The 13,355-nt window shown below is 40.9% G+C and overlaps 1 protein-coding gene across 5 annotated transcripts in view; it reads left to right on the top strand.

Annotated features, from left to right (window-relative positions):
• Positions 1–13,355, top strand: part of cep192 (centrosomal protein 192) — a 190,073-nt gene that overhangs the window by 17,826 nt on the left and 158,892 nt on the right. For all 5 annotated transcript variants that reach the window (XM_072569797.1, XM_072569801.1, XM_072569799.1 and 2 more), the window contains exons 2-7: positions 13–201; positions 647–769; positions 4,123–4,295; positions 4,963–5,009; positions 7,833–7,980; positions 11,006–11,172. In XM_072569797.1, the coding sequence (XP_072425898.1) occupies positions 35–201; positions 647–769; positions 4,123–4,295; positions 4,963–5,009; positions 7,833–7,980; positions 11,006–11,172 (825 nt within the window). In that variant the 5' untranslated portion in view covers positions 13–34. The remainder of the gene's footprint in view (positions 1–12; positions 202–646; positions 770–4,122; positions 4,296–4,962; positions 5,010–7,832; positions 7,981–11,005; positions 11,173–13,355) is intronic.

Below are 13,355 nucleotides of genomic sequence, written 5' to 3' on the forward strand. Positions count from 1 at the left end.
TCTTTTTTGTAGCTGTAGATCAAACGCTTGTAAAATGGAAAGTGTCAGAAATCTGGAGGATGAAACATTTCCAAGCTTTCTGTTGCAATCTGAGAGGGGCAATAGCAGCGAAATGCTAGAAAATGTCACTGTCTCATCAAATTTTGGACTGCCTATGGCTGCTTCAACAGTTGCTAAAGATAAATCTGATTCCGGGAAGAGGTGAGCTACATAACTTTGTGCATTTATTTTTTCTTCATTCAGAGAATTCTAATCGAAGAGCTGACAACACTCCAGTAAAAATGCTCCTGACATTCCAGAAGATTTGGGAACTTTTGAGTCTTGTCATTGATGAATCTTTGGCTATCATTTCAGGTGGCTCACAAAGTGGATTGCAGCACATTCAAGAAGATGCTTAAGATTTGTAGGAGAGCTATATTTCTTGGTAGAACTTGTCCTGAGGTCAAGGCTGAGGGTACCAAGTATTGAGTTGACACAGTGGAACCTTAGTCTTTTGAGTCAATGCTGTGTGAAATAATGCACAGGATGGCAACACCTTTTTTGGGAATTAAATGCTGCAAGTGTGATTCCGATTAACTTTTTACCTTTTGAGATTGTGCAATAGCAGTTTAAGCAAATTTAATTTTTATTTTGTAATTTCTTGTAGACCACCAGATGTTCAATCTTCATACTTGGAAGAAGGAAGGTTTTCTACAGTAGATGCACATCCATCTAATGTTTCGAACTCTGAAACCTGTCAAAAGTTTGCACTTAGTTTTAAAGATGAGTTGTAAGTATTTGGTAATTTTCCAGTTTTGGGAAACATTAACTGTAGAAGATGATGTTGTGTTGATGATAGAGAAACAGTTAGGTTTTTAAGGGCTATCTTAAAATGAGAGTAGAGATGTTTAGTAATGGGATGCCAGAGCTTGGAGCATATTTTAAATGTTTAAAGGATCTGGTGAATTGAAATCTAACATCTCAAGATAGGAGAGATGGAAAGTTGGGAACGTCAGGAGCTGGAAAATTTCCAAATGAGATTGAGGGTGTATTAGCAAGCCCTTTTAGAAAATCTCTTAATCAGGTAGAGTCAGTGATTTTTTAAAAAAAAAATTATTTTATTATTGAAAGGAACATCAAAAAGTTGTTAGTCCTCCTTTTTGAGGATATAGCATGCACGGTGAATAAAGGGGACCAAAATAGAGGTGGTGTATTTTGAAAATTCATTCCGTCAATAAGGTGTACATTAACTTATCTTGTGTAGTAACTTTTTAAATTGTTTTGGTAGTTACATGTTAGAATGAATTGACTGACAGGAGATGAATTCAAGATGTTTTGATTATTTTAAGTTGGCAAATTTTAATAACTAGAATGCTGGAACCTCAACTACTGCATTTTCTGTTAAAGTTCTATCTTTTTTTTTCTCAACATGTTTAATGACTCATACAGTTATGATTGTCTCCTGTCAACTCTGAGAGAGGCCAATATTTCCCTTATTCTTAAAGGGAAGGTCCCGGAGGTCTGTGCTTCATACAGGCCCATTTCGCTTTTAAATGTGGACTTTAAAATCCTCTCTTGCGTTAAGGTTGGAGACTGTTACCTTCTATTGTTAGAGGATCAGATGGGCTTCATTAAGGGCCTTAGATCCTCCAATAATGTTAGGAGGCTGCTTAATGTAATTCAAGCATGTCAACAAAAGTCAATATAGGGATTGGTGATTTCTCTAGATACAGAGAAGGCATTTGGCAGAGTTGACTAACCATACTTTTTCTATACTCTGGAGTGGTTTGGCTTCGGTCAAGTCTTTGAGGTGTGTAAAGGTTCTCTACAGTGAACCTCTCACTGTGGTTATCGCCAATGGGGTGCAATCCAGCAATTTTAACACTTACGTTTTAGGGACAGCCAGCAGAGCTGTCCCCTTTCGCCACTTTTTTACATTGGTGATTGAACCATTGGTGGAGGCCAGTCATCGGGATCCCAGTATATCTGCTCCAGAAGTGGGGTCAAAATTATCTAAGATTACGTGGATGATGTCCTAATCTCGTCTTTTTTTTGTCAAATCCAGCAGTTTCAGTGTCTTGCCTGATACAATGCATCAGTGCATCTGGCACCTTTTTCGGGGTATAAGTTTAATCTTGCAAAATCAGAGGCTATGCCTATGGGTGGCCTTATGAATGTGCTAGGTCTTGATGGTGAATATCGATTCCCATTTAAGTGGTCATAGTGGGGTTTGTACATTTGGGCATATTTATACTACAGTTCTGGATTTGCTGTTCAAAGCTAATTTTGTTCAATTAATTCACAAAATTAAACAAGACCTTCAAAGATGGGAGGCGCTTAATAAGATTCATATTCTTTCCCTTTTTGTTATACCCTATATTGATGCTCCCCCTGATTTTCAATAAGCAAACATTCAGGAGACTGAATGGCTGGCTGGTTTAGCTCTTTTATTTGGCATTGTCAGCATCCCCCTCATTAAATTAGCTAAACGGCAAATGCCTCTCAGACTGGGGGAAGTGGATCTCCCAGACATTAAAAGCTACCAACTATGCTCACATCTATCCCACGTGAGTGATTTGGGCTTGTGGGAACCCTCCTTTCAATATGATTAGATATCGAAACCTCCCAGACAAAGTGCCCCCTTACTAGCTTGCTGTTTTTGGACAAAATGAGGATAGTTAGGGAATATTGCCATAACATAATAGTTGAAAATGTGTTGCTGGAAAAGCGCAGCAGGTCAGGCAGCATCCAAGGAGCAGGAGAATCGATGTTTCTGCCATGAGCCCTTCTTCAGGAATGCCTGAAGAAGGGCTCATGCCCGAAACGTTGATTCTCCTGCTCCTTGGATGCTGCCTGACCTGCGCTTTTCCAGTAACACATTTTCAGCTCTGATCGCCAGCATCTGCAGTCCTCACTTTGTTCGAGAAGATTATAACCTAATAGTTATCAATACTGTTGAAATATGGAGGGCAATTCAGCAGAGGGAAGGCAATATTGGTAAAACATCTTCTCTTACACCTATAATGGGTATGCTGGGTTTTCAACCGGGGATGATAAATTCAGGATTCAAACATTCGGCACTAGGGGTGTGTCTTGCATGGATGATTTACTTGAGGGTGACACAATGAAGTTCTTTGATCAGTTAGCACGGAAATAAGAGCTATCTAATAGGGACCTCATTGGCTTTGTTTTTAAGTTCGGGATTTTATTTGAAAAAGACTAAAATTTGACTAAACCCTACAAATCTGACAGAGGAGGGAGCTCCGTGCTAAGAGTACACTTTCAGTCAACACTTTACCTCATCATTTGGGGGGTGCCCCCTCAGACAAGTTAGATAGACTCTGCAGGGTGTGGGGGAAGTGAGCTGGGTGTTGAGGTCTCAGAGGCGTGGGAGGATATTTGGGAAAACACAAGAAAGATATCAATTTGCAATAGGACCCATGCTTTACAGCTTGAAGGTTCTCCACAGGGTCCACTTGGCTCTGGACTGTTTGTTAAAATTTAAGCCAGGAGTATTTTCAAAATGTCCCAAGTGCACGGTTTGTACAGGCACTTTTATCCATTGTCTCTGGTCCTGTGGTAGGCTTCAAATATACCGAAGTGCTGTGGTGGGTGCAATGGAAAGGATTTTGGCTATAAGGGTAGAGAAGGACCCTATCTCTCCTCCTCTCAGCTTGCCTGTTGTGTTCCCTGCAGGTGCACATAAGAAGAAAAAAAACTTTTCAACATCCTCAGTTTCTGTGCAAGAAAGAATATCTTGCTAGATTGGGTATTCCTGCCCCCACCTGGCAGGTTGGCAGCAGACTTGTTATGGACCATATCCCCTTTGATTTTCTCACAAGTATGGTACACCACAAAACTGCGAATTTGTTTAAGATTTGGCAGTCCTTTTTGGAATACCTGGACACAGGTATTTGAGGCGGAACTGTGAATGCGTGAGCATTTTGTTTGGCTGAGTTGAGTTATGACTATCTATTAGTTTGTTGGTTATTATTTATTTAGTTAAATAGTTAGATGGTTTTTTATTATTCTATTTCTGTCTGGTGGGTTTGGGTTTTTTACTATTTTTGTGTTCTTTCTTTGTATTTGTAATATTTGTATTTCAATAAAAACATACTTTTTAAAAAAAATCTATTTTTGCAGGGAACATGTTGATGACTTCCTTGATGCTCACTGTATTCCTGATGTGATGGAAAAGTTCTTGGATGAATTTGGTTCTTTGCCTTCAAAAGGAAATCTGCAACACGCGTTACCAGGGCAGTATAACAATGGACAAGATAGCAAATTGGAAACATTTTCTGTTGGCAAGCTGGATGGTATGCATGTGCACGAATTCTGAATATCTCAAAGTTAGCCATCAGATTTTAGTTTGACAAACTAATAAGTGCATACAGTTCTCTTGAAAATAAGTATTGGATTTAAATGATCAAAAAATTAGTTGAAGTTGACTGTGCCACTGTAATAGTTTTGGATCTGAATTAAAAGAGAAATGTATTTTGGTCAATTTCAAATGAACTTTATTAATTGCGTATTGGAAATCCACACTTCTAAGTGGGCAACAATATAACTAACTAAACATTTGTGTGAATATGTGGCATGAGAATCATTTTTTTAAAATGTTGAGATTAAAGTCAGGAAGTGGAGAATAAAAATTGCTTCACCACTGTCTTTATCAAAAGAAATCTGTTGTCATTGTAGGTGATTTTTCCCCACCAACACAATTGCCACTATAACTGTTGAAGTGGCCTGCGAAGTTACCTGTACTAACTAAGGTACAGTTGTATACAAGTGCTTCAGTAACTATTGGCATTGTGAAACACTGCTAGGCAGGTTGCAAGCACCTAAAGATGATGATCCACTGCTATCTCTTGGAGCAAGTGGAGACAGCTGTTGCAAACCATTGTTGCCAGCTGATTCAAAATACTGGTTATTTGTTAAGCATTTTTTTTCTTTTAAATGAACTGCTTCCTTTTTTTTTCGCAGAGATCTCCCCTCTGGATTGTTTGACTGATAATGAGAAAACAAATAAGGTATTTGCAATCAAAGTTGAGTGTTTTGTTCAGCTAAACTTAATTCAAACCGAAGTTGATATGTGTCTTGCAGGTAATAATTTCCAAGTTTGTCTAGGGCCCCACCAATCAGTCCTACAGCACAAAAACAGACCCTTCAGTCCAAATTGTCCATGCTGACTAGGTTTCCCAAACTAAACTAGTTCCATTTGCCTGTGTTTGGCCCATATCCCTCTGTAACAATCCAAATATCTTTTAAATGTTGAAACTGTACCTGCATCCAACATTACTTCTGGCAGTTTATTCCACATATGAACCACCCTCTGTGGAAAAAGTTGCTCCCCCTCAGCTCCCTTTTAAATCTTTCTCTTCTCTCCTTTCAAAAAAAATTAGTGCCTCTAGTTTTGAACTCTCCTAACTTAAGGTGAATAGCAAAATATATTTTCCCTATCTATGTCCTGCATGATTTTATAAACTTCCTATAATGTCAACCTTTGACATTCCAGTGAAATAACTCTGAAAGAAATAGGAGGGTGGAGCTGATTTTAATGCATGAGTTCTTTGGGCACTTGAACTTGTTTTGGGGAAATGGCCTATCAGAAAGGTGCTTCTTGCTGTTAACCTCCAGTAGATATAAACCTACACCGCACAATCTTTAATCGTAAGAATTCACTCATTCCAGGTATTAGTCTCCTAAACATTCTCTGAACTACTTCTAATGCATTTACATGCTTCCTTTAAAATATGATGACCAGTACTGTAAGGCTACTTTTTGATTCCTGGAGTACAGAGGAGGTTCACCAAGCTGTTGCCTGGAATGGAACAATTGAGTAAAAAGGAGAGACTAGATAGGTTGGGATTGCTCTCTTTAGAGCAGAGAACGCTGAAGGAGTAAGATTGAGGCAATGGATGAGATGAATAGGGAACAACTATGCCCAATGGTTGAGGGGTCAAATCACAAGAAGACATCTTTAGGATAAGAGGCAGGAGAGTCAGTGGGGATTTTGGGGGATAAAACTGATTCACTCAGTGAGTGGTGGGAATCTGCAATGCACTGTCTGAGAAGGTGGTGGAGGCTGGACACTTTGGAACCTTTTTTTTTTGACAAATATTTGGGCGAGTACATCAAATGTCATAATAATATTCAAGGATATGGGACAAGTGCAAGAAATTGTGATTAGCACACCTTTAGCAGTAATAATGGTGTAGATTCGTTGGACCGTTGCCTATGCTGTATGAATGTATGTAGTTCTGTGATGTGGTGTCATCTGTGCCCTTTCATAACTAAAGCATAATCTCCTTATTTAAAAACTTGAAGCAAAGCAAATGTGAGAAGTAGTTGGTGCCTATTTTACTTAAACCCAAAAGCTTTGATTTGTGATTATAAATAAGAGATTAGTTTCCACACAGGCATCCTTCTGTGGTTCCAACTCTTTTTTTTTTTGTTGTTTTTTAAAAATATCCTAAGAACTTGAAAGTTGTTTACTTTACTCTAGTGGTTCTGATGGACTCCTTGACGCCTCTGCTTTAAAATCTCTTTCCAAAATAAAACTGACAAAATAACCTCAAAGTTACGATCTTTACAGTGTTTAACTAGAGGAAATGATATCTCACGAGTGTAGGTATCAGACTTTCAACGTGGGAATTTATGTATGGTGACCAGAGATTCAATTAATGTTTCCAAGTGTAACTACCATGAAAGACTTGGGACAGGCTGAACATTGATAGAGAACTTTTTTCATTAGGTAAGCCAGCTGTGCTTGAAGTTGATACAGAACTGGATCAGATGGATCAAGAATACTGAGAGAATGGTTATCATGTTTTAGCATTTGTTCTCTCTTATTGACCTTTTCATTTGTCATTGTTTTATTTCAATTCATCAGATCCATGCATAGCCTGGATTTTGTATTTCTATGTTGAAAGCTAAGAGCAGGACATAATTTTAGTTTCTTTTTATTTTGAGTGGTATTAGGTTGTCTGGAAAGCTGTTTACATTTTATGTGACTGCAAATAAAACCACACTAGCAACAGTTCTGCACTTTAGGGCTAGGAAGAGGAGAAAATAATGGTCTGTGGCCCATCAACAATGTGTTCTATGATACAGCGAGACAAACAGGGAAAAAAAAATGCTGCCTTCAGAAAGTCATAAGATTGATAAGCACAGGTTTCTTTCCAAGGAAGAACCGGGTCAGAGTGAAAAGGCTTGTAAGAATAGTGCAGTTAGCGTTCTCCAAAGTAATCAAAGCTAAGGAGCGAATAAATTGATAGACATTTTTAAAGGGTTTAAGATGAGACATTAACCAAAAATAGCATTGAGTGAATGCAAAAGTTTGCAAGAAAGGTGAAGTGTAGTTGTGCCTATTATATATAGAACACTAGTGGAAGTTGGATGCAACTTCCGTTGAGGTGTTTTGTATTTCTAAGTTTTATCGAGTGCAAGAGCTTGGTATCTATTTCTGACACTTATAAGAAAATAGTTGTGTAGTGTAAAATAGTTTTGTACACTCTTTGTGTAATAAACTTCATTGATCCTTTGGTAGTACAATGGCAATCTTGTATGGAATATGTTCAGTGACTGACCAGCATAGTAAACAAATAGAATAAGTTGTTTTTTTTTCCCTCACTATAAAGCTGGTTTTCAATGCTGCAATCTGACTAGCTGGGTCAATAATAACAGTATACTTGATGAAATGTTAATGGCTTTACGTGCATCTAATTTGGCTATTTAAAACATGGGTTTGCGTGTTCAATGAGCAAGATAGCCAGTTTGTCAGAGCAAATTGTGCAACATTTCACACTTGTATCTTATCCTGAATTTGTAATAGTTGACTTTTATGTCATTAGGTTGATGGCACAAAGGACCCTGGAACCATCCCTGCTACAAAACAAATGGATGATGATTTGGGAATAAGACGATACAGCGACAGTCTAGCTAGTTTGTTGGAAGATGAAAGGCTGTTGTCACTGGCTAGTTTAGAAGACCAGTCCTCAGGTACAGTGTTTTCCTGATTTCCTGTGGCAATGTTCATCTTGTACTTAAAGTACACTGTAAAAAGTATGGGTCATTTAACAAAAGGGCACATGAGCCTAGTGTTTACTCCTGCGTTTTAAGTTTGTCGCGTCCAAAGTAATTTTTGTTCACTGCACCAGGAAGTTTTTTTGAATGGCATAACTTTACTTTCATTGTATTTAAATAAATTCCTTTTTTTACTTAAAGTAAAATACTGTGGAATCTTGCAAAAGGCAAGATATCCAATTGTGGATTAGTGGTGCTGGAAGAGCACAGCAGTTCAGGCAGCATCCAAAGAGCTTCGAAATCGACATTTCGGGCAAAAGCCCTTCATCAGGAATCTAGCGGAGGAAGAGGTGGGGAGTGGTGCCAGTGTAATTACGGAAGATTAACTGCTCTATGTAGCCAACAAAGAGACGGGCAAAGCTGGGGCCCATACGTGTGCCCATGGCTACCCCTTTGGTCTGGAGGAAGTGGGAGGATTCAAAGGAGAAATTGTGAAGGGTGAGGACCAGTTCAGCCAAATGAATGAGTGTCGGTGGAAGGGTACTGTTGGGGGCGTCTGGAGAGGAAAAAACGGAGGGCTTGGAGGCCCTGGTCATGGCGGATGGAGGTGTAGAGGGATTGGATATCCATGGTGAAGATGAGGCGTTGGGGGCCAGGGAAACGGAAGTCTTGGAGGAGGTGGAGGGCGTGGGTGGTGTCTCGAACGTATGTGGGGAGTTCCTGGACTGGGAGGATAGGACAGTGTCGAGGTAGGTAGAAATGAGTTCAGTGGGGCAGGAGCATGCTGAGACAATGGGTCGGCCAGGGTGGTCAGGCTTGTGGATCTTGGGGAGGAGGTAGAACCGGGCAGTGCGGGGTTCCCGGACTATGAGGTTGGAAGCTGTGGGTGGGAGATCTCCTGAGGTGATGAGGTTCTGTATGGTCTGGGAGATGATGGTTTGGTGATGGGGGGGTGGGGTCATGGTCGAGGGGACAGTAGGAAGAGATGTCCTCGAATTGACGTTTGGCGTCAGCGATGTAGAGGTCAGTGCTCCAGACTACCACTGCGCCCCCTTTATCCGCTGGCTTGATGGTGAGGTTGGGATTGGAGCAGAGGGATTGGAGGGCTGCGCGTTGTGAGGGTGAGAGGTTGGAGTAGGGGAGGGAGGTAGACAGGTTGAAGCGGTTAATGTCCTGGCGGCAGTTGGAAATGAAGAGGTCGAGGGCTGATAATAGGCCAGCGCGGGGTGTCCAGGTGGATGCAGTGTGTTGGAGGTGGACGAAGGGGTCCTCTGAAGATGGGCGGGAGTCCTGATTGTGAAAGTAAGCTCGGAGGCGGAGGCGACAGAAGAATTGTTCGACGTCACAGCATGTATTAAATTCATTGATGTGTGGACGGAGTGGGGGTGGAAGGGAGTCCTTTGCTGAGGACTGATCGTTCGTCCTCAGTGAGGGGGAGGTCTGGGGGAGGATGGTGAAAACTCGGCAGGGCTGGGATCTGGTGTGGGTGTAGAGCTGGGAGTGGGGGGCGGAACCTGTAACTGGAGTGGGTGTGATGGTGGGGGGAATGGGGGTGGAGTCATGAGCAGGGGTAGTGTTCCCCTCTGGGTTCTGGGGGTGTGGGGATAGTGACATTGGGGTCTGTGGGGGGCATGTCAGCAGAACACAGGTGAGTGGCGCTGGTGGGGGCGGAAGTGGTGGTGACCAAGGCAGTAGGGGTGGCGGAAGTCACTGAGCATGTGGCATCAGCGATGTGAAGGGTGGAAATGATGTCACGTGTGATGCATGAGGAATTGAGGGGTGGGAGTGGCCATGATGGGGGTGGAAGTGACATCATCAATCAGCGTGGGGCTGGTAGCTGCATGGCTAATGGCGGAATAGATTCAGAGGCCAGGGGAATCTTCTGGAATGTTTGAGGAGTGCTGGTTATGGAGGTGGGTGGATAAAAGTTTGTTGTACTTACAGTTTTTGATGTTTGAGATGGAATTGAAATACTGTTTGTTGAGAGTATGATTTCTCCTGAGGATGTAGTACAGAGTGGGTCCTTTGCAATTCTGAGAGAGTGTGGCCCTCAGCTGAGGCAGGGCTGACTGGAGAGAGGTTAGGTGCCGGCGCATTGCTGCAAGCGTGGAGCGGAGGATCTTGAAGGAGAACTGTTGCTGGTGTTTTTGAATCTGTAGTCTGTACTGTTTGCCCTGTTCGGGTCCGAAATCTGCTGGTTTAAAGGTGGTCCGGAGTCCGTGTGGGATGAGTTGGTTACCGAGGCAGGCACTGAGGAAGCAAATGTGGCTGTGGTACTGAGTTTGTTTCACGACATGGTTGAAGAGCTTCAGGGCAGAGGAAATGACCTGGTAGTTACAGTGGGAGAGCGACTCCCTGAGATTCTTGTAGAGAGAGGAGGAAAACTTCTTCAAGGCAGGGATCCTTGCAAGAGGATTCGCAGTCGGGTTAAAATCGATGAGGTAAAAACAATGACTGCAGATGCTGGATACCAGATTCTGGATTAGTGGTGCTGGAAGAGCACAGCAGTTCAGGCAGCATCCAAGGAGCTTCGAAATCAACGTTTCAGGCAAAAGCCCTTCATCAGGATATCATCAGATATCCAGTTGGCCTATCAGACCTCCAGTATTTGATGAAAAATTTTTGTTTTGTTTAGTCCTATTTACGTAAGTAGCTTTGCAATGATGGTTTTTTTTTCTATGCGTGAATACAGTTCCTGTTTGTTTGAACATGCTTCCACCATATTTTTAAGATAGTATTTTGTAGGTTATAATAACTCAGTGCATGACTACAAGGCTCTTTCTCATCACTTTGGCTCTTTCGCTAATTATTTTTAAATCTAATGACCCCCAAGATCGTGACCCTTTTGCCAATGGTAACAGTTTGACTGTAATTCATCACAACTATTCATGATTCTTGTTCTGCCTGCTGATTTAAATATTCATGTTTTATAATCTTTCATTACATTAAAGCTGCTGTATAAACATAGTTCCAAAAATTAATAATACCTCCATTCTAACAGATGATGATGAGTTTGCTGCTGAAGTATTTGGTGATGAGAGGCTGGAAGCTTATTTCAAACAGTTGGTCCCACCAGGAGCACAGAGGGGTCACACTGAAGGACAAGAACTCCCTGAAGTCCATGCTGCATTTCAAGTAACCAGTAATAATCCAACCAGATGGCACCAGGTAATTTCAAGTCCTGTCAGTGTATTGCACATTTAGTCTCTAAGGTTTGATTATTACAATACAAATAAAAGTCTAATTTTCATGATGCCTTTTGACAGCAACCTTTTCTATTATGCTTCTATGAATCGATAGAAACACTTGCCTCTAAACAACTGCGGTTTTTATCAGCAATCACATCAGTCTTTACTCTGTCATGCTTCCACACTGGTGTTTTTGACATAGTGTCAGTACATCGTTGCACTCTTCAATGTACTGGTTCTGTAAACGTTTGGGTGCAAACGATGTATTGTTTATGTTGCTAAGTTGCTTTCTGTGCACATAAGGATTCTTAATAATCCAACTCTTCAGCACAATTGCCTGTGTGTTTAGTCTTTTAAATAGTGAGCTAAAATGTATGGATTTCTAAGTAACTACTTGAGCTTAACTGTGATAAGATGTGTAATCGGTCCTACAATAGCGCGTGATCAATCACGTAGCTAAGTGGAATAACTTCTGTATTGCACAGGTTACAACATCTTGAATAGAAATCCCATATGCAATTTGAAACTTTTTTTCACTGCGTTAGGGAATGAATTGCTTGGTGCATCTAAGTTTACTGGGCTATCCTTAATGAAATATTGTTTTTAAATACCACTAATGCATTACAGTTAACTAATAAAATCTTGTATTTTGCTTTTGAGATTAAACCTCAAGGGGTATACTATCATTGAACATCATTGCATCATGTTGGTGGACTATTGCTAATGCCACAATTGAACTAGTTAGGATCCTGTACTAGACTGCCCGTATCTGTTTCAGTCTGATTCTGGAGAATACCTTTTTATTTTGAAAGCAGATGATGTGTGGTATTCAGGAAACTGGAAGTGGGTCTGGGTGGAATACTATTGGGAGCATTAGTGTGGACCCATTAGCTGAATGGCCAGCTTCTGCACTGTAGGGATTCTATGGTTCTCTCAGAAAAGTAGATTAAACATAGTGCCATTCTGAGCCCCCAAAGCCTCCAGAACTTATCTTGACCCCTGACACCAACACTTGGTTCTCTTAATACCTGGGCTGAAAATGTGTTGCTAGAAAAGCGCTGGGCACACTTTCCTCATTCTTGAAGGGCTCATGCCCGAAACATCGATTCTCCTGTTCCTTGGATGCTGCCTGACCTGCTGCGCTTTTCCAGCAACACATTTTCAGCTCTGATCTCTAGCATCTGCAGTCCTCACTTTCTCCTCTCTTAATATCTGCAACTAGTTTCTGAGCTCTAATAGCATACAGCAATCTAACTACTCTTGACTTCTCAAATCCCTTCGTCAGAACCAATATCCGGTTTTCTTGCCAGTAGCATTGCTAAAACTAGCACTGCTTAACATAGTCTCTACATCTGAATCTTAAAGTATAGAAAGGTCCTTTGGCCTATTGTATCTGTCCCAGCCATCAAACACCTTTCTGGTATATTTTTCTTTAAAGTTGAATACTGTAGAATTTCAAGTGATCTATATATTTAAGTGTTTTAGTTACTGCCTCTACCAGCTTTTCAGGCAGTGTTGTGACCCACAGGGGTAGCAGTCTATTAATGAAGGTATTGTTATTCCTGGAGTCATGACAAATGTTAGTTTTCTTAAGGTACATGTAGTACTCCAGTTTATCTGACTTTCAGACCAAGATGAATAAAACACTGACCGGAATTCTGTCCTAACGAAATATAAGTAAAGAGCTATAACCATTGGCGTATGAATCTCCTAATTAAAATTAATCTCTCAAACTCCATCTCATGAACAAACAAAAAGGGAAAACAGGTTATTGATGGAGGTAGAGAAAACTGGGAAATTGGTTCAATGGTTTTTGCTTTATGGCTCCATGATAAGATTCTTTTTCTGGCTCACTGAACCCTAGCTGTTCGGTTGTCTTTCTGTGGAAGCTTCCAATGATTTGTAAGAAGTGCATAGTGCCTTTTGTACTGAGGAAATGTCTCTGATTTATGAGTTGAGAAATCACAACTCTCAGCAACTGCACAAAAGGTAGCTGGTTTTCTTCAAAATTTTTAAATTTGATTTGTTTTTACTGCAGAGAATGGCCAACCTTTGAGAACATCAGCACAATACACAATTGTCTTTCTCTGTCTCCAACTTGATTCCAGTTTCACCCTGCTGACTAAGCAAGCCCTGTACTCCTGATTAATTGCATGTTGCAGT

The sequence above is a fragment of the Chiloscyllium punctatum genome, chromosome 5 (assembly GCF_047496795.1).
Source record: "Chiloscyllium punctatum isolate Juve2018m chromosome 5, sChiPun1.3, whole genome shotgun sequence".
Classification (NCBI taxonomy): Eukaryota; Metazoa; Chordata; class Chondrichthyes; order Orectolobiformes; family Hemiscylliidae; genus Chiloscyllium; species Chiloscyllium punctatum.